Below are 25968 nucleotides of genomic sequence, written 5' to 3' on the forward strand. Positions count from 1 at the left end.
TAAACATCCCCCAAATACAGCCGCTGGTATCGTTTTTTCGCTCAAATCATTCACATGCAACTTACCATTCCTTCACTTCATAAATTTCATACTGTCGATGGCACATTTTTCCTCCCACCACTTCACATCATTTCCTGGATGGATCTGTGAAGCTTAATTCTTGCATTTGAATGTTGAAGCCAGAAAAATCCAGACGTTTATAACTCCCTTTCCTTTTAAAGAATAAACAAATGGGAACCCGTTTTTGCCTTAATCCCACGTTAAATGCAATTATTAATTAGCCAAGGCAACTCCAAAGCATTTAATTCTGTCAAAAAGTTTGCAACTTGCCCTCGTGAGTTCCCTTTCTCCGTTAACCCTTATTATATGTCTCAATCATGATACGAGCAAGAACTCTTTCCTCTCCACTATCACGCTCAGCTCTACCACATGGACTATCCCATTGGGGAATCTAATTCTAGGTTGGTCTCACTTGATTGCTAATCTAGGTAGTCTCGTCCAAAGCTCAAGCCGGCGGTAACATCTCATCTCGTCCAAAGGTCAAATAGGCGGTGATATCTCTCATCCAGTCTTCATTATGAAATTAGGAAATCAAATCCCAACTTCATCACCTAGCTGTCATCTCATCATATGTCTGATATCCTCCCAGCCCACACCCTTTCCATGCCCAAGAAGTAGTCATTAACTTTAAAGGTCATCTTCATAAAGGTTAACTGGTGCGAATTAAATAAGTGGGCCTTGAAAGCAAGGAATATCAGGATGATCTATTGATCTAAGAACAAAATCACGTGACTTTCCTCCACAGGTCTATCAGAGCACGCACGTTCACAGGAGGTGCCCTTAGTGCAAATTATTCTTCACAAAAGTTTTTAAACCGTTTGAAAAGGGTGCTGGAACGAGCCTGTCAATAATATGGCGAACTATCCTCAGCCATGGTTGCCTGAAATCCAGCATTTTAGCATGGTGTCCTTGCAAATGAAGAACCCAGGCATGTACATACCTCAACCCCGCGGGTAGCTCTTCGTAATGTCTTAAATTGACTTATATATAGAGGACAACGCTGCATAAGGTCACATCAAGTTAGAGGATAATGCTGTATAAGGTCACATCAAGTTAGAGGATAATGCTGCATAAGGTCAGATAAAGTAAAAACCTTCTGATGTTTGATGATCGTTTGACAGTAACTGCATGTATGACCCAAATATTAGATGATGATCAGCTCATCTAGTGCACGTCAAATAAAGGCACTTCACTTTTTTGTGAAACATATCCATTCGTCAACATGAAATACTTTCTTAGCACAACTAGTATACAGCCATCGGCCGAGATCAACTCAAATGTTCAAGATCCAAACTTGTACGGAAAAGAATAAAAATATGAGATTCGAGAAGGCCAAATCCAAAACTTTCTCCTGCTCTTGTTAGGGTTTCACTACTTTGGTTTGTTGTTTCACCATGAGTGTGTGCGGCCATGCTTTCCGTTTTTTATTTTCTTTTGCTTGACCTTTCGCCGCCGGTATGTGGCTTCCTGTTTTCTTGTCTCCAACATCCTGTTGGTGGCATTAGTGATGTTGAGTATCCATCTCTCTCTCTCTCTCTCTCTCTCTCTCTCTCTAAGCTAATTCCCTTAATGCAAAAATGATGTTTATGTTTCACAAACACTTCACACTCGCTTCCATCTCAAGTGAATGGAAGCACTGCTCCCATTTGACCAAAGATATGCTGTTTCAGGGGGAGGGGGGCGGGGCCTTAACCTACTACCGTCACATTTTAAAAACTTTAAAAATTTATATATATATATCTAAAAAATTTTAGTTTAATATATATAAAAAAAATTTAAAATTTCTATTTCGACACATGTTAATATTTTAAAACTATAGTTTGGCCCCTATAATAAAAAATTCTTGAATCGCTCCTGTGCTGGTTGCAGAGATAATGTTTTCAGACATAATTTTCACCATTAGACTGGCTCATGAATCAAAATTTAACCAATATTACGTTATCTCCTTTACAGAGTGCGTGTGAGGGCCATTACATTATTTTAAAATCTTCAACCATTTCACATACATTTTGATGGTACGACCAGAATGTTGCTTCTATACCCACACCGGGATACAAATGGGGTTGTCATTGTTGTATAAGCTCAGGATCATCGAGTACTGTTTGAACCTCCACACTACCATCAGATATCCGAGGAGGAATTTCCCTACCATCCAAGATTGCTTTCATTATAGGGACATCAAATCCTTTTGTTCTTGGAGGTTACATGAACCAAAATGACACCCTTGTTATGGATAATGGGGTGCAATCCTCTAGAAGCAGTACAATGGGAGGGTGCACAATGTTCGGCATTGAATATGCTAAAATTGTTTTTAGGGGCTTTTTAGAATGACGGTTGCGAAAATACCCTTTAAACAATTAAAAAGAAAAGCTGATACACGTATGAGATATTGGAACGTTTTACATGTTATTTTTTCGTATTCATAATTTTCCCTTTAAAAAAATTCCCAAATTCACAAAATGTTTACTTTACGTACTTTAATGGGATCACGCAGCCCTGTTCGTCTGGTTTGCTTTTATTATCATAATTGACCACCGAACATTAAACAGTATAAACCGAAAACGGCAAGAAAGGCATTTCCATTATCAGGAGAATGTCGCAAATCCGCATACATAACAATGAACCTCATGACAAGGGCGAGGAAGTTTGTTTAGATTATCAGACATCACACAAGATCACTGTCCGAGTCACTTGTAAACAAGATCCTGAAGTCAGTATACCATCATTCGTTGAAGACTAGAATTCCAGTTCGAAGAGGCACGAAATATTATAGGTCATCGTGATTGTTGAAACTCAACAACAAATAAGCAAATGACTAAAATGCTAATGCATTTCATATCCACCAGAATTATCAAGGGTTGAGAAAAATATAAACTTCCAAGAATTGTTCCTACATTACACAAAATGGGTATACTAACTGCTTCAAAATTTGAGGCACCCACTACAAAAAAAGACCTCGTACCCTTCTTCCTCCATGCAAAGAAATTATAGCATTAGGGGAATGAATGCCTGCCTCATGGTCATGATAGGATTGAGGCGGATTGAGGCGAAATAATCAGCATATTATTCTTCCAATAACTCAAAACCAATAACCTAAAATTGGGCTCGAGTAGCTGCTACCTACCACAATCCAATTGTTTTCCACCAAAACCCACCAACACCAAGCCATATGATTATATTGACAACTGAGATGATGAAGCCGTATCCCCACCATGTTGCCAATGGCACGTAGCCTGCACCATAGAAAACTGGGGCAGAGCCGATGCCATAGTGTGTGAGACCTCCCATGATGTTGGAAAGGAATGAGAGCACAAGTGCACTCAAAAGTGGTGGGGTCCCAAGTGCAGTCGACACAGACAGGAACGCAGTCAGCATGGCTCCTATATGAGCAGCACCACTGGCAAATAAATAATGTGAATAGAAGTAGAGGAGAACCAAGATCCCAAACGACAGCTGCCATGATAAACCAAGTCCACCAACAAACTGCAAGATTTCAAAGTGTATACAGTCAGTGAGAAGTATGCACAGGAATGTGGGCCTTACGACCAAACATGTAAAGCTTGTCATTCTTAATGTGTATCTGAAAGGCGAAGAGGCCATTCTTAGCGGCAAATAAGAGTTTCATGCAAGGAGGAAAAAGGGAACTTGGCAAGACCAATATTCACAGCACATAAAATAAACAAGCAGAATGAAAGAGTGGCTCAAACAGAAGCAAGGCATGAAACAGGTCTCATCATGAAGCAACTAACTTGGGAAGCCAGTTTAGCCAAATCTATGTTTTCCATTTCAACCCCGAAGTACCTAGTATTAATATTCAAGATTGCTAAAACATGGAAAGACAGAACAAACTGAAAGTTACATCATAAAGAAGAAGAATGTCATGATAAGGACAAAGACTCACCTTAACAACTGTTTGGCTGAACCATGATATGAGTCCATATTTATTAAGATATCCTGCCATAGCGATAAGTGCAGCAAACCATGTTAGTGTGTCCCAGGCTATAGCCTCACCCAAGCATTCCTTCCACGTCACTATTCCAGTTGTGAGAAGGACAGAGAGTCCGAGAATGGCAGCTGTAACAGCATCCATATTCAAGATTCCTCCAAACACCCATAGACCCACCTATAATGCAACAAAATTTTGTCAACTAAAAACTAAGCCATTAGTAAATTTTTCACATACATGTGCATCTTGAAGTTGAACAACTTCTAAACAATGTCACATAGGTACGGGTACGGGTACGAACCATTTTCAAAAAATTTGGGTACAGGAGTACGGCCGTACACACACGCAGACACACACACACACACACACACACACACACACACACACATATATATATATATATATATATATATATATATATTTCAGATATTATCTGGAGCATATTCAGAACTAGATCTTGTATTCCGTCGGGTCAAATCCATCGGAGTCGATAGATCAGATCCGGATACAAATACAGGTCAGATATTGAGACCAGTTCGGGTCTAGTGCTGGGCAAATCCCACCAACGTTCGCTACCACTTTAGTCTTTGTGCAAGAAACTAAGGGCAGTTTCAGTCATTCAACCCTCTACTAGGGTTTCACTTGAAGGGACTGGACTTTCCCTCTTCTATAAGTACAACGCGAGAGAGGGAGACTCGGAGAGGGACAAGCTGGGGGAGAGGGAACGAGAGACAGCTCCCGAAGTCTAGGGTTTAGATTTCATCCTTTTGATGGTTCCACAAATTAATGAAATCTCCTCCGTCTGTTGCCTCCTACCGTCTGCCGTCGCCGTTCCACCCTGCGTTCGCCGCCCCTGCCTTCACTGCCGCTGCCTTCGTCGCCAGACTCGTGAGAGGTAAGATGAAACCCTTAAAACGGAAACAAGGGTTTCGAACTTTCTTTTTGTTTAACGTTAAAATGGTTTTAAAAGTCAAAATGAAATAATCGTTAAAAATAAAAACAAACATATTTGGACTCGATCAAATTTGACCGTGTCCAAAAAAGGACGGATACGGCCTCCGGTGCGTTGACCATACCCGGTACGGTCAACACCGCACCAGAGGTGTACCCAAGCCCGTGCCGGTACCCGTACCGGTGTCGTACCGGTACCGGACGGGTACGTACCCGTGTTACTTAGCTTCTAAATAAGGTTAACTCTTAATTTGGATTCTGGACTTTATCACCGCAAATCTTCGAATAAATACTGTAAAGATCACCAAACTAGTGGCCCCGGACTTCAAGGTCTATCCAAAAGTAAAATTTTCTTTACTCATTTTCTATTATTATCTTTCCCCTATCGGCAATCTATTTGCAACTTGTGAAAACTCGACAGGTAGTCTCCAGAAACACAGCATCTAGGTTTGAAATTGAATCAATTGTGGCTAAATTTTGTGGCTAAATTTCGAACGGAGAAAATTCCAATAAAATTTATGTTACATTAACCTGAACAGACTTATGAAACTTAATTTACTAAACTACCATCCAGGGCCCTTATCTTGTCAACTTTTCTATGTTGTCAAGGCGAATCCACCCAGGCGCTGCCTACTGCCTAGGTGGGCCTAAGCAGCAAAAAAGGTGACCAATTTTTCCTTTTTATAGTTATGTTAATATGTCAAGTTATTTTGATTAACTATTCCTAATATTTGAAATGTAGAGAGTAGTAATATAACAAGCATAATCAACTTAAACAACCAAAAATTAATTGCTGACTTCATTGAATATGCAAAATCAAAAGAAGAAGTTTAATGTTACTACATATTATATAACAGGCTAACAGTATATACATAAAATAGGTTGATGCAATACTATATAACAAGTATAGCAAGCTGTACATAACAGTATATACATATAACACGTATTACAATACATATAACAGGAAAACAAATTGTATTACAATACAATTTAACATAATGGTATATACATATAAGTTTATAACAAGTATTACAAATTAACAATATACATGACTATATGATATAAGTACGTAACATAACCATACTAATGTGTATATATACATATATATATATATATATATATATATATATAACAGGTATGAGGTATCTCAATACTATATAACAGACTATGTCATAAACAGTATATGACATATAATAGTATACATATAACAGCCTAATCAACATAACAATACATAAAAGTAGATAATCAATATATAATAAAGTACATAACAATATGTACTGAATTAACAAACTTTAATTGAATGGGAATGTGACCTTTCACTTCCCCATGGGCTAAGCGTGTAGGCACCTAGGCGCCAACACATATCCCTTCGCCTAAGTGGACTTAGGTGACGGGTGTGGACTTCCGGTTAGTCCATGCCTAGGCGAGGTCTTAGCAAGCATAAACTGATGGTTCTTTCATCCCTCCCCACTCCATAACGATTTTATGTAGCTTTATCAGCGGCAGAGGGAAAACGGATTCTGATTTTTGCCTTGGAATTGGACAAATGAGCATTAGCGATCCTCAGGTAGGAAGACAGAGAGGTGCATGAGAAAGGATTTGTAGAAAAACAAGAATCCTGATGCAGGATGAAAAAAGCAGATACAGTAAGGTGAACTTTAGCTAGAAGCAACGTAGACCCTGTCCTTTTACTCACCAACCTTGACCACCAAACCTCGTAACAGATAACGCCAAAAAACTTGATGAGGTAAAAAAATGACCAGCAACCACATCCACACCTTCCCACAGACTATTAGACTAACACGCGGACTTCAAAGCAAAGAACCGTGGTCCACTAGCTCTCTTCGGAGATGAAATGTCCGGTGCGAAATTCAGAAGCAAAATCAATTCCACTACAAAATGAAGACTTTCAAGAGATGATCACTTTCCTTTCAACAAGCTAAACCGATAACTGGCATGCTTAGGGATCAAAATGATAATTATATGCACCTGCAAAGGTGGAGCCTAATTCATATCACAATAAATGGGTCTTGCTCAAAACTGATAAAGCCATGTACAGGAACTTTACCACCAGGAAGAGAATGTAAATACGATGAGTGAAAAAATTCATGCTTAAAATGTTCAGAAAATTATTAGAAGTACTCTTTCCCAACCCAAAAATAATTAGCAAAAGAGTTTAACGCTAACCGATTAATTAAATAAATTGTACCGTGATCAGTAGAGTAAGGCTCATGATGATCTCATTCTTTGTCATCGGCCCCATCTTCTCCAGCTTTTCTCTTGCAAGTTTCGGGGCATCCGGGCTACTCTTCACGGTCGGCGGGTAGATTAGATAGAGTAGCAATGGCACCACAATCAGCGAAGTCAACCCAGGCACGATTGCAGCCACCGCCCACTGCGTCCAACCAATCGTGTGTCCAGTTGCCCCAGCTACGAGATTCACGCTCAAAGGATTCGCCGCCATCCCCGTCAAAAACATCGCCGAAGAGATCACTGACGTCTGGAAGCAAGTGAGCATCAACCAGGAACCGAGACGCCTCTCCGTTCCATCACCTATATTGCTACCGCACGCCGCGCACAAAGCCTTAACCAGCGGAAGGAAGATTCCACCAGCTCGGGCAGAGACGGACGGGATCGCGGGCGCAAGCAACGCCTCGCTGAAGACAAGACTGTAGCCTAACCCAAGAGATGAACTTCCAAAGACGGAAACAAACTGATAAGCTATACGGTTACCAAGCCCGGTCTTGATGAACCCTCGGGCGAAGAAGAACGCAAGCGCGATCAGCCAAGGGATCGGATCGCCGAAAGCCGAGAAAGCCGCGGCGAAGGTTAGGGTCTTGGTGAGCACACATGCGCCCAGACCCATAAGGGCGACGGCGCCGAGCGGGAGCGGTTGCGTGATAATGCCGACGATGGTAGCGATAAATATAGCGAGCAACTGCCAGGCGTTCCGGGCTACTCCGGCCGGCGGAGGGACGAACCAGAGGATAACTCCCGCGGCGATCGATGCCGCTAGGGGCTTGAGTGCGGCACCACGCCAGGGTTCCGGCGGAGGGGAAGAGACGATCGCCGGAGACGACGCGGCTAATCGTGGAACCAAAGAGGGGGTCCTCGCTGTTCGGGGAGACGGAGATGGCCGCAGAAGCCTCCTCAAATCAGGGGCAGACGGGATCCGGAAGCTCCTAGTGAAGGAATTCCGATGGAGATGCGACCCGCAAGCCGCATTGAGTGATTTAGGTTGGGATAGAGAGGAAAGGGTGGCGCGAGGCCTGCAGGAAGCAAGAGAAGGAAATCCTAGGCTGTACGGAGAAGTGAGAGACGCCATTTCTGACGGGAAGAAGCAGAGGAGGGGAAGGAGAGAACGAGAGAGAGAGAGAGAGAGGAGCGTTCCCCCCTCACTTCTCAGAGGAGCGTCAGGTAAATAAGGCGGACGATGCGGTTATATAGTGCCCGAATTTCCAACGCACAGTGCGGGGGAGTTTTCCAGCCGTTGGATTGAGATCGTACGGAGGAAATTCCGGAGCAAAATATTAAGCTGGTCAATCGACAATCATTTGAGCCTGAAAAAGCTTGCCCCAGTGAGGCAGATTCAGAATATACCAAAGGACACTTTATTTTTCTTCTCTTACTTTCATGGCAAACCGTCTCTCGCTCCACTCTTCACTGCACCAAACCTTTCCTTAACGTGGCGTTTGTGTGATCTTAAATCCACCGGCTGCCAGTCGGATAACTAAATATTTAAATAAAACATCATAAATAATTGATTATATATAGTGATGGGTAGAAACCAGGCCAATAAGTTAGGGGCACCTTTAAATAACATATTTTGAAGTTTTTTTTTTGAAATGTAACTTTACCACTATGCAACATATATATTAAGTTGACCGTTTTTTGGGTTTTAATAATTTTTTTATAATAACTAAAAATAAATTGCTTTCATAGCACCAACATTTTGGTGATAGAAAATTTAACATTTTTCATAAAAACAATGTTATAAATATATTAGGAGATGTTTATTTTTCATTTAAAATATTTTTTCAACAAAAAATTAAAAGGTCTCTTATATATATATATTATTTGAGATAGACGATTGAGATAAAAACAAAAAGAAAAAGAAAAAGAAAAATTATGAATCATACATTTTAAAAATTTTATTGTAGCCATGTAAGAAATTTCAAAAAATACATTGACCTGACCGAATTCAATTTCTGAACCATTTAGCCCTTTCAAGTGGCTCTACCCCAGTGAATCATATAGCGCGGCACGATGCAAAGGCGAGATAACCAATCATAATATGACATCTCAAGGAAGCCATTTGAGAGAGAGAGATCTTTTGGCAAGCAATTGGGTGAGACTAAAAGAAAGAAGGAGAAACAAATCATTAAACAATTAAATATTTCTATTTATAAGATCAAAAACACTTGCGAGTCACAAAGAGGTTTCTATAGGAGCTAATTCCAGTTTTCTTGTTTGCGTTCCATAATTTCGGACGGCCAATACAAATGGGGACCGTGTGTTGAAGGGATGGAGGAAGAACCGGTGGCATTGAACAAAGAATGCATGGCAACCACCAGATAGACAAGAAGAGCAGAAACGAGACACCTGCCAGGAGAAAGTGCAAACTAAAAGGATTGGTAGATAGAAGAAAGAGGAAGACAAAATCTCCCTTTTGAAGGGTCGGTGCTCTTCCAACGCCACCACAATATCCCTTTTCAATGCGAGGGTTACACGATAGCCGTTGCTTTTTGTATCTTTGTCACTTGTCAGTACAAGTCCCACCAATTCATAAATACTTAGAAGACGTCCTTTATATATATATATATATATATATATATATATATATATATATATATATATATATATATATATATATATATATATATATATATATATATATATAAGAGCTATTTATTTTTGAAATGTTTAGTCTCATCTCTAAAATTATAAGAAATTTTAGGGGACTCGTAAGGTGTTAAATTACATGATTTGACTGTCATGTTCTTAGTTCTTCTAGAGTTGGAACCAAAGCTCTTGAGGACCGAGTTGGGATCTACCAAATCATGAACCCGAGCCCAATGTATGAGTGAATCGAGCTGCTATAATAACATCATAGTCAATTCAACATTTGGACTTGGATCCCACATGCACAAACACGCAAGCCTTAAGGACAATAGATTGTAACATAACACTTTAAAATATTTACTCTCCTATCCACGATTGTGATGAATATTCGTGGAGTTATAAGGGGTAACTTAAGTGATTGGTTTGGTTCCAAAAGTTGTTGAGGGTATGTTGGGATCCAAACAAACCAATAGTATGAGTCCAGTGTAAAAGTGAACCAGTCCTTTGACAGACAGACGCGCGCACACACACACACACACACACACACACACACATATATATATATAGATATATATATATATATATATATATATATATATATATATATATATATATATATATATCATATCGTTAAATATTTTAAAACTGTGGCTAAATGAACCACAATCCGTTGTTAAAAATACTATAAATCATCGTTATATCATCAAATGTTTAGTCTTTCATATATATATATATATATATATATATATATATATAGAGAGAGAGAGAGAGAGAGAGAGATTATTACACCGGCTAGTGAAAACAGCCCGACAGGCGACAAGTCCACCATACCTATGTGTCCATCTCAAGAAATCCAATGAACAAATTTAATGTTGATGTGAAGGCAGCGAAAGTGCGTCCTCACCCAAGTGCTGCAGTCACGAACGGACACCTCTCTTGAAATAGCAAGACAAGAAAAAGGAGTAAAAGAGTTAGATTAAGGGGTTTCCTTCTCAGGGGCTTCTCAAAGAGTTATTGCCAAGAGCTTTTCCAGTAAAGAATTGCTGAGCTTAAATAGGCCAGCCCCTTAGGTTTTCCCCTCAGCCCAGCAGCGGTTAGGATGGAAGAGAGATTTCAGCAAAAAAGGTGAGCGTAATCTCGTAACTGCATAGCAGTTACGGGATATTCGGATAGGGCTCTATGGCCACTATCCCCACTATCCAATATCTCCCACTTGGCTATGAGACCGCCAGTTTGCATCCACTATATGTGGGTTTTCTTCATTGATCCAGTTACGAGGTTTTCCATAATTGGTTTATCCATCGTAACATAAAACTTATTCAACGTTTACAGCGAGGTTTTCCATTCAATGGTTTTTCCTTCGCAACCTTTCAAATATATCTTAGCCCCATATGGACTACATGTTTTGAAAACAAATCTTCAGATATTCCCTTAGTTAAGGGATCAGCCACCATATCATTGGTAGGCAAGTAATCGACCGAGATTTCATTTTTCTCGATCATTTCATGAACATAATGGTATTTCACCATTATATGTTTACTCTTTGAGCTAACAGCTCCATTTTTCATAAGAGATATTGCTGCCTGATTATCACAATACAGTTGGACCGGTTCATGAGCAAGATCTAATTTTAAGTCTTTCAAGAACCGATTTATCTAGACAGCAAAAGTAGTTGCAACATTGCATGCTACATACTCTGCTTCCTGTGTGTGCTGAGCAACACATCCCTGTTTCTTACAGGACCAGGCTATCGCCCCACCTCCAAAGAGAAAAACATACCCTGAAGTGGATTTACTATCTTTACATCCTGCAAAATCTGCATCGGAATAGCCAACTAAAGTTAGCTCATCTGCTTGATAAGACAATTTCAATCCTTTTGTTCCTTTAATATACCGAAAAATTCTTTTGACTGTTTGCCAATGAGGCCATCCATGATTACTTTGATAACGACTTACCAGACCGATAGGAAAACTTATGTCTGGTCTGGTACAAAGCATTAAATACATCAGACTACCAACTGCTTGTGCATATGGAACATTTAATTTTTGTTGTCCTTCATTGGGACAATCACTCCTGCTTAAGTTTGCTCCTTTAGTTATAGGAGTCCCAATTGGTTTGCAGTCTAACATACGAAATTTCTTCAAGATATAATCAATATACCGTTCCTGGCTTAAACTCAGGATTCTTGAGTTTCTATCTCGAGTGATTTTTATTCCTAATATATAGGATGCTTCACCCAAGTCCTTCATTTCGAAGTTTTTATTTAGCCAAGTCTTCGTTTTGTATATCATATCGTTATCATTTCCTGTTAATAATATGCATATAATGATAGAATATAGAAAAGACTCCCACTTTTTCAAACGTACACACAGTGATCTAGTTGGTTTGCTACAAACCCAAGTTTTGTTATTGCTTTGTGAAAAGCAAAATACCACTGTCTCGGAGACTGTTTCAGTCCATACAGCGATTTATTCAACTTGTATACTTTGTCTTCTTTTTCCTTGATGACATATCCCTGCGGTTGAGTCATATATATAGTTTCTTTCAACTCACCGTTCAGAAAAGCAGTCTTTACATCCATCTGACAAATATCCAGGTCATAGAATGCCGCGATAGCCAAAATTATTCTGATTGATGCAAACTTTGCAACCGGAGAATAGGTCTCTGAGTAATCAATTCCTTCCTTTTGGGAAAAACCTTTCGCCACTAGTCTGGCTTTGAATTTTTCAACTGATCCATCAGCTTTATACTTCTTCCTGAGCACCCATTTACATCCAATGGGTTTTCTGTCATCAGGAAGATCTACTAATTCCCAGACTTTATTCTTTTCTATGGATTCAATTTCTTCATCCATAGCATTCACCCAATCCGACGATTCATGCGAGCTTACCGCTTCATCATATATCAGATTGTCAGACATTTCGTCAATGTCTGCTAGGTAGCATAGCTCCTCTGCCAAATATACATAATAATCATTTAAATATGAAGGAGGAGCTCTAGGTCTTTTATGACATGTTAACGTCTGAGATGACAATGTATTCATATCAGTTGGTTCATTACCTAACTGATCTTCAGTCGGTTCATTTCCTGACTGTTCTTCAGACGATTCTTGCTCAGTTGGTTCATTGCCAAACTGAACTCCAGTCGGTTCATTTCCAGACCGACCTTCAGTCGGTTCATTACCAGACTGTTCATCTGAATAAATCAGATCATCCAGTGTATCATTTCGATATTCCACTGGATCATAATCTTTATTATTGAGTTCTTCTATGAACTCTACATCTCTGCTTTCTATAAGTCCCATAGATGAATGATATAATCTGTAGCCCTTGGATCCTTTTGGGTATCCAATAAATATACATCTCACTGATCTATTATCTAATTTATCCAGTTTTCGATCTAGAATTTTCACATGTGCTACAGATCCCCATCTCCTTAAATATCTCAGATCTGGTTTTATACCAGTCCATCTTTCATAAGGAGTGGTTGGGACTGCTTTGCAGGGCACTCGGTTAATTGTATACATAGCTGTCAACACAGCTTCTCCCCAAAAAACTTTTGGTAATTGTGCTCCTGCCAACATGGATCTCACCATGTTCAAGAGGGTTCTGTTACACCTCTCAGCCACACCATTTTGTTGTGGTGTCCTAAGCATTGTGTTTTGCCTATTAATTCCAAGGTCTTTGCAGTATTCGAGGAATTCACTAGAAGTGTATTCTCCTCCTCGATCAGACCTTATAATTTTGATATTCCTTCCAAGTTGTCTCTCGACTTCAGATTTGTATTCCTTGAATTTCTCAAGTGCTTCAGATTTATATCTGATTAAGTATATGTAACCAAATCTTGAGAAGTCGTCAATGAAAGTTATGAAATATAACTTGCCACTATGAGTTTGGATCCTAAAAGGTCCATAGATATCTGTATGAATTATCTCTAATAATTCAGTGGCCCGAATTACTTCAGACGGAAATGGTTTCCTTGTCATTTTTCCGTATACACATGATTCGCATTTCGCAAAATCATTTATATTTATGTCAGGTATTAAACCTTGTTGTGCTAGAGTCTGCATCTTTTTGATGCTTATATGGCTTAATCTTTCATGTCATAAGTTTACATTCACTCATTGCACAATCGAAATAAGCAGAACTTGAAGCTTCATTCATGTCATTCAGTTTGAACATACCATGTTCTTTTACAAATTTTTCACCAAACATGGACCTTCCATGTTTTCCCACTGTTACTTTCCCTGGAATAAAACGTACTTCAAAACCTTTTCCCGTTAGTGCGGGAACAGACACTAGATTCCTTCTCATGGAAGGGACATACAAAACCTCGTTAAGTACAACACTTGTACCCCCAACATTTAGACGATATGCCCCAATTCCCATGACATCACAATAAGAGTTGTTTTCCATATAGACCTTGTGGGTTTCCGGACTCAGATTTTCCATGTGGATCACTCCTTCTTTCGTTTTTGTAATATGACGAGTAGCTCCTGAATTGACCCACCATCCAGTTAGATCTCCATCTACAAACAGACATTCTGACACGACACAGATGACTTCTCTGTCAGAGTCCCCTTGAGGCTTCTTTCTGTGGTAGTTGCCCCGACCATTGTTGTCTTTCTTACTCGGAAATTTTGTCCTGCAATTCTTCTTTATGTGTCCAGGCTTCCCACATATGTAGCATTTCACTACAGTTCCTTGAGATTTCCTAGTACCTGCATAATTGCCCTTGAACTTGCCATCATTTCGATTTTTAAATTGTTTTGGTTTTACAGGCACATGACTACCAACAGGTTTTTCCTGGACTGTCATCAACTCTGCTCTATTTCTCTTGGTCAGACGTTGTTGCTGTAGAGCTAACTGTATAGGAAGCTTTTCTAAAGTGAGAGTATCAAATTGAACACTTAAAGCAGTAACTGCCATATCCCAAGAAAGAGGTAGGCTATTCAGAATTGTGCTTATCTACATATTGTCAGATATGACATTCCCTACCACGGCTAAATCTTTAGCCATGACCAACATCTTATTAACATGATCCATTACATTGTCTGATTCTTTCATCCTATATGAATTGTACTGTTCTTGCAGTAACTGGATGTGCATAGCAGTCATGGTGTTGTATTTAGAAGCGATAGTATCAAACATATCCTTGGCAGTTGGACAATCCTCAAAGACTCTAATTTGATCATCTTCCATGAAGGCTAACATAATAGTTTTAGCCATTAGATCATCAAAAGAAAATGACTCATATGTCTTTTTCTCTTCATCTGTGTGTTTGTCTCCTAAAATTGGAAAAGGTTCGTTGATCACATAGATGAGCCTTTCTAAAGTCAAGGCTAACATTATTCTTCGCTTCCATGCATGAAAATTTGTCCCGTTGAGTTTTTCAGTCTTAGCTAATTCAGAAGCTCCCACTCTTGATGTCATTTTTGAGATTGCACAACCAAGGCTCTAATACCACTGTTGATGTGAAGGCAGCGAAAGTGCGTCCTCACCCAAGTGCTGCAGTCACGAACGGACACCTCTCTTGAAATAGCAAGACAAGAAAAAGGAGTAAAAGAGTTAGATTAAGGGGTTTCCTTCTCAGGGGCTTCTCAAAGAGTTATTGCCAAGAGCTTTTCCAATAAAGAATTGCTGAGCTTAAATAGGCCAGCCCCTTAGGTTTTCCCCTCAGCCCAGCAGCGGTTAGAATGGGAGAGAGATTTCAGCAAAAAAGGTGAGCGTAATCTCGTAACTGCATAGCTGTTACGGGATATTCGGATAGGGCTCTATGGCCACTATCCCCACTATCCAATATTTAACCCCTTGACCCACATAATGTGTCCTTTATCATACGTAAGTTTTTATATAGTTGCTATCCTATTATTGTGCTAAATTATTACAGGTTTATTACATTTCAGTCAGATACTGATTGTTTGTTGAAAGCCTCGAGAAGCATTCGACTCTGGAGAACAATTTTTTCTAGTATGAAATGACGGCCTAATATGAAAAATAAATGGTATATGCCAAAACAGAAACTGATCATGTGTTATCATTGAAGAAGTTTGTAAAAGCATATCGAAGTAAACTGCTAATAATGAATCATCCAGCTTCGTGTTTTTAAATGTCTAAAGAAAAGCTTTTAAAACGAGATCGATAAGTTAGTTTAAACCATAGAAAACTATTTTCAACTTGCGCAATGTAAGTTGCTCTCTCTCTCTCTCTCTCTCTATATATATATATATATATATATATATATATATATATATATATATATATATATATATATATATATAAACTTTTTACACCCGACCGACTAGATCCAGAAGACATATATTCCTTGTATGACGCGCTTATTATCATCTCATGTGTCTTAATATATTGTATTTCTCCTTCAAGTAACCCGCATTATTGCCTTCTTCATGTACTGAAGCAATAATATATAACAAAGAAGATCAGATCTTGACCCACGTTCAAATTTGTGACTGTGATGCACCTCCTTTGTTCCCCATCTTAATTTTTAGTGCTAATGATGCCAGCAATTTCTCAAAAATCTAATAAGGCAACTCATCTCTCTCTCTCTCTCTCTCTCACACACACACACAGAGAGATACATGGCACAAGTGCCTTTTGGTAGGGCCCATATCCATACTCTCTCTCAACCTACCCAGGAACAAGGTCCACGCCTCATTTTAGATGGTAATCAGAGAACGCCAGATAGGATTGCTGAATGGAAGGGTGATTACTAAATTATTCATAGGCACAATCCAATGGCAGAGACAGGATTGCTATGGGAAATTGCCCACATAAATTGCATTATTTATATATTGGTACATCCATAACCTTTATTCATTTATACACAGTAATATAGGTGGCCTTCAAAATTTAAAATTTAAACTATTAATGCTCCTTGGCCAGAAATTTCTATCTCCACGACCTGGCACAATCCAGGGGAAGCTGGAGGCAAGCCGTCTAGCTAAGCAAGCAGATCACAATTTGACAAGCATATGAAGTTAAAAAATTTATATCCAGGCCATAGACTACATATGTAACACTAGTTATATTCATCAAATATGTAATCTAGAGGAAGTACTCACATAAAGCAACACAGCTTCTTTAAGAACACGATTGGCGTAATCCGTGTCTGCATGCAGAAGGCCTCAAGAGACAACACTTAACAAAGTACATTAATGAAATTACAGGCATAATCATAGGGTTTAGAAGGCCAAGAAGAAAGTGACTTCCCAAATAAAGAGTAACAATATACAATTGCTAGTGTCCTCAAGAACAAGCTCCTCATTATCCAGCAATTGTCATCATATTGGTTGCTGCTGAAGCTGTTCCTCTTTATAAATAAAAAAAGGGAATTTTTTAGGGAGTATATATAGTATTAGGCACACAGGTTAACTGCTACCTTGCAATCTACTAAGATTCTTTCGTCTTCATATTTAAATTTATCTATATTATATAGAGTGAGGTAATTTGCATGAGCAGAAAATGCTAGAAGCATGGTAGTCCTCATGATCTGAATGGCAATTAAGTCATCAATTTAAGAAGTTTAATTTGGTAGCAAAGAGGTGGCGGCATACAGGAAAAGCAGATGATTCAGATCAAGATTTTGATACAAACTAGGCCATCTAGTTTACAACTAATGACGTTTTAGTCAACCAGTTACTTCTAAGCAACAAACCTCTGGTAACAAATAAAGCATGGAAACCATACGGAACTCTGCTAGGAAGTTCAACCACAGCCACTGCTTCTGCTGTCATTGTTTTAGCTTCAATAACATTGATTTCTGATTTTCTGCAAAATCAGATTCCAAACAACAATTGAATTTTCCAAACGTCAGCAGTAGAAACAGATGCAGCAAAGCAGTAGTGTATAAGATGATCATGAGTGTACGATGTCCAATCAGAAAGAAAGATTCCAAAGGGGCACTCCAGAATGAAACACCATATTCTGAATTTCTTTAACAAAGCTATCATGTGGCAACCATTCAAAGTGCTATGCACTATGTTTATATATAATGTCACATGAGCTGAAACTTTAAGTTCCTCTTGGGGCCTTTTTTCTTATGCAGAAAACCTGATTGAAACATGCATAGTCGTAAGTATCCCCTATATTTTGAAAATATGATGTTGATGCTATTTCGAAATCAGCCGATGATATCATCAAAGTATTATACTATTTTGAAAACATCACCAAAAGGAAAATGTTACAATATTATTGTCACACTGTCTGAGATATCTCGATATGTTTATAAAGATTTCCAAGAAAGTCCTTCTTGGATTTTTAAGCATGCCACTTATTTGTTACTTTTATATGTCCTCGAAAATTTTTATTCTACTTGCTTATCACATTTTCTGTTTAGATTTTTCAAGTTTTAAAACTTCCGAGATATTTTAGAAATTTAATGCAACTGTAAACCTGGCTTGTGCACAGCGACAAGTTTCAAAATTGTTTACTCAAGAACCACGTTTCTGAAAAAATAACCCTCGTGCCCCCACATGCCCCGTCTCCCCAAAACTCAACCCCTTCCCAAAAATAAAAGTGGAAAAAGAAAAAGAAAAGCCTTCTAATCCAATCTTCCTAACGTCTTGATGAGACATTGGTCCACAATATTGACCTGTTCGATAGTCAATAGCAACACATCTATTGATATTATTGAACATCCATGCCAGTCCCCCAGTAGATGATAGCTTTTTCCTTTTAACGATACATGGACGCATCAAAAATCCAGGTTACTGAAGACCTAGTTTTGGGGATGTTATCTACACACCTCAGAACCATGAGGCTGAAAGGACTAGCCAAACTAAATTTCATAATGACAGTTGTGCCAATGATGAGGATGAGAGTGATTGATGAAGATATTGGCAATAAGAAAGATAATGAGGGCTGAAACAATGAGAATGAGGGTCAGAAAAGCTTAATAGCGAAAATAACAATAGAAGTGTGATATGTAAGATACCCAGTGTTCTCGTCATGCACGAATATCAGATAGCCGTCATCCTCTTCTGAGGTAATCTTAGGCTGCTTGGGGATGAACACTGCTTCTGAAGCAAACATTCTGATAGAAATCTAGCACCAATATCTGTAACCAGAAAACAGCACTCACGCAGGAAGATAGAGAGAGAGAGAGAGAGAGAGAGAGAGAGAGAGAGAGAGAGAGAGAGAAAGGGAGAGAGAAAATGAAAACAAGAAGAAACTGAGGAGAAGAAGCCGTAGCCAAAATGGTTTGCACGGCCTCTATTTATAATCCCATTTCCAGAATTCTAAGAGTCTCCAATCGTAGAATCCTAGGAGATTTCACAAGCTCCAAGGACATTAATTACATCATAGAAACCTAAGAGACTTCACATATTACAAGGATATTAACTACAACATAGAATCCTAGGAGACTTCCCATATAACAAGGATATTAACTACAACATAGAATCCTAGGAGACTCTTCACATGTTACAAGGACATTAAATATCTTAACACATTCTACAAGGAGGTGGAATCCTAAGAGACTCCTCTTCAACGTGCTGGTGAAAGATTTATGTTTTAACACCCTCCCTCAAGTTGTGCATGGTTTTGCACCATGTACAACTTGCCTTTTAGAAACCAGAATCGTTCCTTTGTTAATCCTTTTGTAAATAAGTCTGCAACTTGTTCATCTGTACGAACATAAATAGGCTGAATCTCCTTGTCTTCCACCTTTTGTCTAACAAAGTGTTGATCAATCTCAATGTGCTTTGTTCGACCATGTTGTACGGGATTAAAGGCAATGTTAATAGCGCTTTGATTATCGCACATTAACATTGATGTTTTAATCTTTTCTCCAATGTCTTCTAGCAAATGTCTAACCCATGTAACTTCAGCAGTACCTGCAGCCATGCATCTGTATTCAGCTTCAGTGCTGGATCTTGCTACTGCCTTTTGCTTTCGACAACTCCAAGACACAAGATTACGTCCAATGAAAATACAAAAACTAGAAATGGACTTTCTTTGATCGGGATCTCCAGCCCAATCTGCATGTCCAGTAGTTATATTTTCACTCTTACCATAAACTAAGCCATCTCCTGTTGTCCCTTTAAGATATCTTAATATTCTTTTGACAGCATCCATGTGAGTATCTCTAGGTGCATGCATAAATTGAGATACTTGATTCACAGCATATATAATATCTGGTCTAGTAAATATAAGATATTGAAGTGCCCCAACAATACTTCGATATTGCGTAGGATCTTCATATAACTCCCCATCTTGAGCACTTAGTCTTTGATTTAGAACACTAGGAGTTCCAACAGGCTTACAATCAGACATACCTGACTTTTTCAACAGATCCAACGTGTATTTCTGTTGTGTCAATGTGAGGCGATTATTGTGCCTATCAATCTCCACTCCAAGAAAGAATCGTAAATCACCAAGCTCTTTCATTTTGAAGTTTTGCATTGTAGAAACACGAACTACAAGGAGAGAGCAGAGAAAGTACACACAATATACGTGGAAAACCTCAGGAAGAGGTGAAAAACCACAGGAAAGCTCTGACCTAGGGGCAAACCGCAACCCTAGGAGAGAGAAAATTATATTCACTTAACTCAACAATTACATGTAAGTGAAGAATATATAGGAGGGAGAGAAAGAGTGCCGCCTAGGGTACCGAGCCCACCTCGGTATCCGTGCCCCATAGGACCGGGTCCAGATATGGACCCGGTTCCCCATTACAATATATTCTAACACTCCCCCTCAAGCTTGGCATACATATCAAACATGCCAAGCTTGCTAACATGTAATATATCATGGAGCAAATGATGGAGCAAATGATGCATGATATGGTCATTGTATTTGTTGATAGATTGTATGTTTCGGGTCCGGATCCATACCCGACCCGCCTTGTAGCCCGTTTTGGGCACTACTTAAGTCATGTAACCCTAATCCTTATGAGTTGATAATCTAAGGAGAGAGAGTCTAGCTGCTAGTGGGCACCAACTCCTCCTCATTCGTGGTTTTTTCTCCCTCGTGTTGAGGGTTTTCCACGTTACATCGTGATCGTTGTTTCTCTTCCTCTTCTTGTTCGTATTTCTACATGGTATCAGAGCCGTGAAGTTCCGGCGTTACTGGTTTGTCTTTTGCCCGTGTTGGAGGAGGATTCGCCCGACACTATTCATCATGGCACTGTTCATTGACTCGCCCAAGCACTGTTCATCGTCTCGCCCGGCACTGTTCATCGCCCAACGCCCAACGACGCCCTGATCAGCGCCGCTCAGGTTCCCGCCGCCTCCGCCTAGCGACGACCGGCCCAGCGACGCCCTGATCAGCGCCGCTCAGTTTCCGGCCGCCTCCGCCCAGCGACGACCTGCCCAGCGGCGTTCCTCTCTTCCACTTTCTGTCACTTGACGCATCGCCCAGCGCCGCCCATTTTTCGGCGATCTAGCGCCGCTCTGCCTCTTCCTCCGCCTGTTCCAGCGGTCTGTCTCCGCCTGGTCTGACGACCCGCCCAGCGCCGCTCTCTCGTTTTTTTTTCCGGCGCCGCCCTCTTGCTGTCTCTACTGCCGGTGAGGTTTCGGCGTTCTCCGTTTTTTGTCCGTTGCCTGCTCTCTGCCTATTTTTGTGTTGTATTGTGCTGCTGCCTCCCTCATTGCCGAGCCTTGCTCCCTGCTGCCCTTGCTGCCGACCGGACTTCGCCCGTTGCTAGACTGGTCTGTGATTATGGCAGCTTCTTCCTCGTCAACCGTCAACACAAACGGACCACGAAGAATACCCCACGAGCATTTTGTTGAAGCACGGTGCCTTCCTTCTCAAACACAAAGAAGGTTGTGAGGCTGTCTTCATCCCGGGAAGGCTGCAACAACTTGGGCGACCTGGTAGCAGCAGCAAAAGACATCAAAGTAGCCACAAGAGAAAAAGGTTAGTACGAAGAGAAAACAAGAAAAGTTGGTGAGCAACACGTTGCTAGGTTTTGATCTTGAGTTCGGCTAGAAGGTGGATTTCAATCCCTCGGTGTACACCCGTGAGATTGAGCTCTCATCCCGTGGCTGAAAACAGAATTAAACCCTTGCTTACGCGTCTCAAGAACTCCTTGGCATTCTTGAAGTTCTTCCCCTCACGCTACACACGAAGGCTCCCCACGAGCGTCCTCAAAAAAGGGCCTCTTTGGTTGCCTCCGTTTTTGAGCAAAACGGATGCACAAATCCAGCAAGCAAAAAGGGCTTGCAAGGTGCATCAAACGGCGTCAAAATAAAGAAAAGAATACAAAGAAGAAGACGCCCCATCAAGAGGAATCAAATAGTGAAAAACGAGCTTCATCCAGTTGATTAATCACGTATTCTAGCCTCAGCCTGAATTCTGCAACTCCGGTGGAATTTCTGTTGATTCCGGACAGACTTTGGCCTATTTCCGGCGTGGACTAATCTGCCCCTGACCGTGGAGAAGTTCAATTTCAGCTTAAGGGTATTCTGGTCCATTCATTGGAGGAGCGCACTAGGGCAAAACACCCTAGCCGCCGGTGCTTCACGCGTTTCCTTGGCCGCCGGTCTTCATTTGGTAAGTCCTATTCCTTCTCTTTTGTGTTTAATCTCAGCCCTTGCCTATACCACATGTCAGCCATCCCCTTAGCCTCCCAAATTTACCTAGCCACCTGTCCCTTTTGGCTGATCTCATCCCAGCCGAGAATCAATCCATAGCCCATCGTAATCCACCAAATCCGGAAGATTCCCCCTTGCCACAATCCCCTTTCCAACTTCGTTGCCTTGTTTTTAGTCAACCGAGTCCAGCCTTTAATCTTCACCCTTGGTGTCGCCACGTGTCCTAATCCTAGCTTACCCATCCTGCCACCTCACCAGCTGGCCCCTCCCTCCTTGTCGAGCAGCCTGCCCCACACGTCTTTCCCTTTTCCCTCGTACAGCCACTCTACCGTTTTTGTTGACTCTCACACGTGTTTCCATTTTGGAGAAGTCGTGAGAGGGTGCCACCTCCTACTCCCCAAATCATATCACTAACATCACGCCAGCCCAGTCCCTCTCCATCTGCCACCTATAGAGCCCACCCTTGCCCTTGGCCCACACGAGGTCTCCCTTCCCTCGTCAAGCCTTACCGCATCCCTTAGCATCCTCACGCGGTTTCCCAACTTGGCCGGGAAGTCACACGAGAGTGCCACCTCCTCCTTGCCCCAGCTCGTCTCCTCCATTTTTGGTATCTTACCTTAGCTCCTTGCCACCTCGTGCTTACCCCTCTTGACCCCACCTGAACCGAGCCAGCTTCTTCCTTCCACCTCGTTAACCAATTCCTTGTAGGTCCCACGGTTTACACTTGTCAACGTTGGAGTCAACCTTGTTATCGCACTTTCCCCTTTCTTTTCCTCCACCGTCTTTAGTCCCTCTCGCATGGATTTCTCCCCTTGCCACCTCATGCTCTTAACTTTAGTATTATCCAGCGTGACCCCTTAGCCCCCATCTTTCCCATTTTACCTTGCTCATCCCCTTTGAGTCCGTTGAGAAGAAGAGAAAGAGAACTCGAGCAATAACGTTGAAGACTTACTTTTTTTGGCAAAGGCCACGTGCCTCTCCCTACTCACGAATTTAGGGAGCAAGCCGAGCCAATTCCCTCCTTATTCATTAGGAAGGAGATTGGAATCATTTCCTAATTTGCTAGTCTCTCTCTAGCAACTCTCTTAGCTCTCAATTCATTTTGGAATTGGGCGCCCCCTTCCCTCCTCACTCTAAGGAAGGAAATCTCCACGCCAACCCGTGCCTTTGGCAATTGGCGTCCTTCTCATCTCCCTCTTTCTTAGTTAGGAAACCGCCACCTGGTTTCACTCCCCTTAGGAACCCTTGACCAGCCAAGTCAACCCTCACCAGCTAGGAAAGTCTTAGCCGAGTCCACCATTCCGTCGCCTTAGGTTAGTCCCAACCGCGCCAAGCCTTACTTCGCTTTGAGTAAGCCTTCACGCGCCAACCTAGTCAACCCCCCTAAGTCGACTTATCCCATTTTGGTAACCCGCGTCCTTGAGCCTCTTTTCCTCTTATTCTGGAAAGTAGCCCTAGGTCCTAAGGCAGCCAAGGTCAACGCTGCCTAAGTGATTCGGACCCACCTCTTGCACGGCTACACCCAAGCCGCCACCTCTCTTCCGCACCTTCTTCATTCCTTAGCGTCTTGACTTGATTCAAGTCAACCCAGCTGCATCTGAACCTAAGCCAGTCCTTAGTCCACCTTGTCCCAGCTGTCCCTAAGCCTTGACTTAGCTCACCTAAGCCACAACCTAGCCAGCCATCCATAGCCGGTCCTCCCTCGTAGCTAGGTCTGCCCGAGCTCTAGACCGAGCTCTCCTCCTTCCCGTAGTTAGGCTCTCCCGGGTTCTATACCGAACCCAGCCCTTCCGAAGGTCATCCCCACGCACAGCGGGACCCTTCCAGCTTCGGCACACCCCTTGCTGCCGCGCTCCCTTCACGGCCAGGCGGGCCTCTTCCAGCAGTAGCTTGTGACTTGCTGCTGTCCCTTGCTCACGGCCAGGAGGGCCGTATTCCAGCAACTCGTCCGGCGTCCCTAGCCGGCCATTTGAAGACTTCCGGTGTAGCGTCCACTTCATCGCGAGATCCAGTTCGCTACCGACCTCAACCGGAGTCCTCCTCATTTGTTGCTGCATTGCCCGAGGTTGGGGATTCACCTCGTGGCCTTCTTGCTGAAAGCCAATATTAGCTTGGCCGGTAACGCCCTCTCACTCCCTTGTAGTTTCGCGGGTCGGGTGCATTTGCTTTCGTATTTGCTTGAGCCCGGCTTCGGCCTTGGTTGGTTCCAACGGTACCTCGACGGCCCTTGGCCTAGACACGACCGCTAATCGACGAGCCTACCTAGGGTATTGGGTGTGGTTTGTTACGCATAGTTATGGTTTGTGTGGCTTGTATGGTTTGATCTTGAGTGAGTTGCGAGAGCATTTCTGTATCGCACACGGTTGTACGGCCTCACATCCCTAGTAGTTTTCTGTAGTAGGTTTGACTTTAGATAGGTTTTTGGGATTACCCTTTCGTGTATTCACGTCCTATTGGGTTTGTGCCGGGGTCATGTCCGGCCGGGTAGTTCCTTGTATTATTTGTATAGGTTTTTGGTCTAGATTCCTTGAGGCAATCCTGGCAGTAGGACCTCGGCTCCTTGGGTCGGCCCGTTGGGGTCGGGATCCTAACAATTGTGGGGTTCCCGACCCCAACGGACCGACCCAAGGAGTCGAGGTCCTACTGCCAAGATCGCCTCGAGGAATCTAGACCAAAATCCTAAACAAATTATACAAGGAACTACCCGGCCGGACAGGACCCCGGTGCAAACCCAATAGGACGTGATGAACAACTAGGGGTAATCCCAAAAACCTAACTAAGTCAAAACCTACTACAGAAATCTACGAGGGATGTGAGGCCGTACAAGCGTGCGCGATACAAAAGTACTCTCGCAACTCACTCAATTCAAACCATCAAACCACACAAACCATGCTATACGTAACAAACCACACCCAATACGCTAGGTAGGCTCGTCGATTAGCGGTCGTGTCTAGGCCAAGGGCCGTCGAGGTACCGCTGGAATCAACCAAGGCCAAAGCCGGGCTCAAGCAAATACGAAAGCAAATGCACCCGACCCGCGAAACTACAATGGAGTGAGAGGGCGTTACCAGCCAAGCTATTCTTGGCTTTCAGCAAGAAGGCCATGAGGTGAATCCCCAACCTCGGGCAATGCAGCAACAGTGAGGGAGATCTTCGGATGAGGAAGAAGCGGATTGGATCCCGCGAAGAGGTGGAAGCTACACCGGCAGTCTTCAAATTGCCGGCTATGGACGCTGGACGTGTTGCTGGAATACGGCCCTCCTGGCCGTGAGCAAGAGACAGCAGCTAGTGGTTAGCTACTGCTGGGATAGGTCCTCCTGGCCGTGCTGGGATCGCTGCTCCAAGAGGGTATCAGAACTGGAAGTGCCTCGCCGTGCGTAGGGGAGGACCTTCGGAAGGGCTGGGTTCGGTTTAGAACCCGGAAGAACCTAGCTACGGGAAAAGATAAGAGCTCGGTTTAGAGCTCGGGCAAACCTAGCTACGAGAGGGTCCAGTTAAGGTTGGCTGGCCCGGTCAAGGCTTAGGGTCAGCTGGGTCAAGGCGGACTAAGGACTGGCTTAGGTTCAAATGCGGCTGGGATTGACTTGAATTAAGTCAAGACGCTAAGGCATAAGGA

General features: G+C 41.9%; 2 protein-coding genes across 2 annotated transcripts in view; both read right to left on the reverse strand.

Annotated features, from left to right (window-relative positions):
• Positions 1-2872: 2872 nt before the first annotated feature.
• Positions 2873-8379, reverse strand: LOC116256261 (dicarboxylate transporter 1, chloroplastic). Its single transcript, XM_031632571.2, has 3 exons — positions 7167-8379; positions 3962-4183; positions 2873-3543 (listed from the first exon to the last, which is right to left on the reverse strand). Exons 1-3 carry the CDS (start codon positions 8280-8282, stop codon positions 3181-3183), a joined length of 1701 nt encoding a protein of 566 aa, XP_031488431.1. The 5' UTR covers positions 8283-8379; the 3' UTR covers positions 2873-3180.
• Positions 8380-17160: 8781 nt separating this feature from the next.
• LOC116256640 (carotenoid 9,10(9',10')-cleavage dioxygenase 1-like) overlaps positions 17161-25968 on the reverse strand; it is a 63749-nt gene continuing 54941 nt past the window's right edge. Inside the window, exon 10 of the mRNA XM_050078482.1 lies at positions 17161-17586. The gene's annotated coding sequence lies outside the window, so the exon portion shown is untranslated. The remainder of the gene's footprint in view (positions 17587-25968) is intronic.

Source organism: Nymphaea colorata, chromosome 6 (assembly GCF_008831285.2).
Source record: "Nymphaea colorata isolate Beijing-Zhang1983 chromosome 6, ASM883128v2, whole genome shotgun sequence".
Lineage (NCBI taxonomy): Eukaryota > Viridiplantae > Streptophyta > Magnoliopsida > Nymphaeales > Nymphaeaceae > Nymphaea > Nymphaea colorata.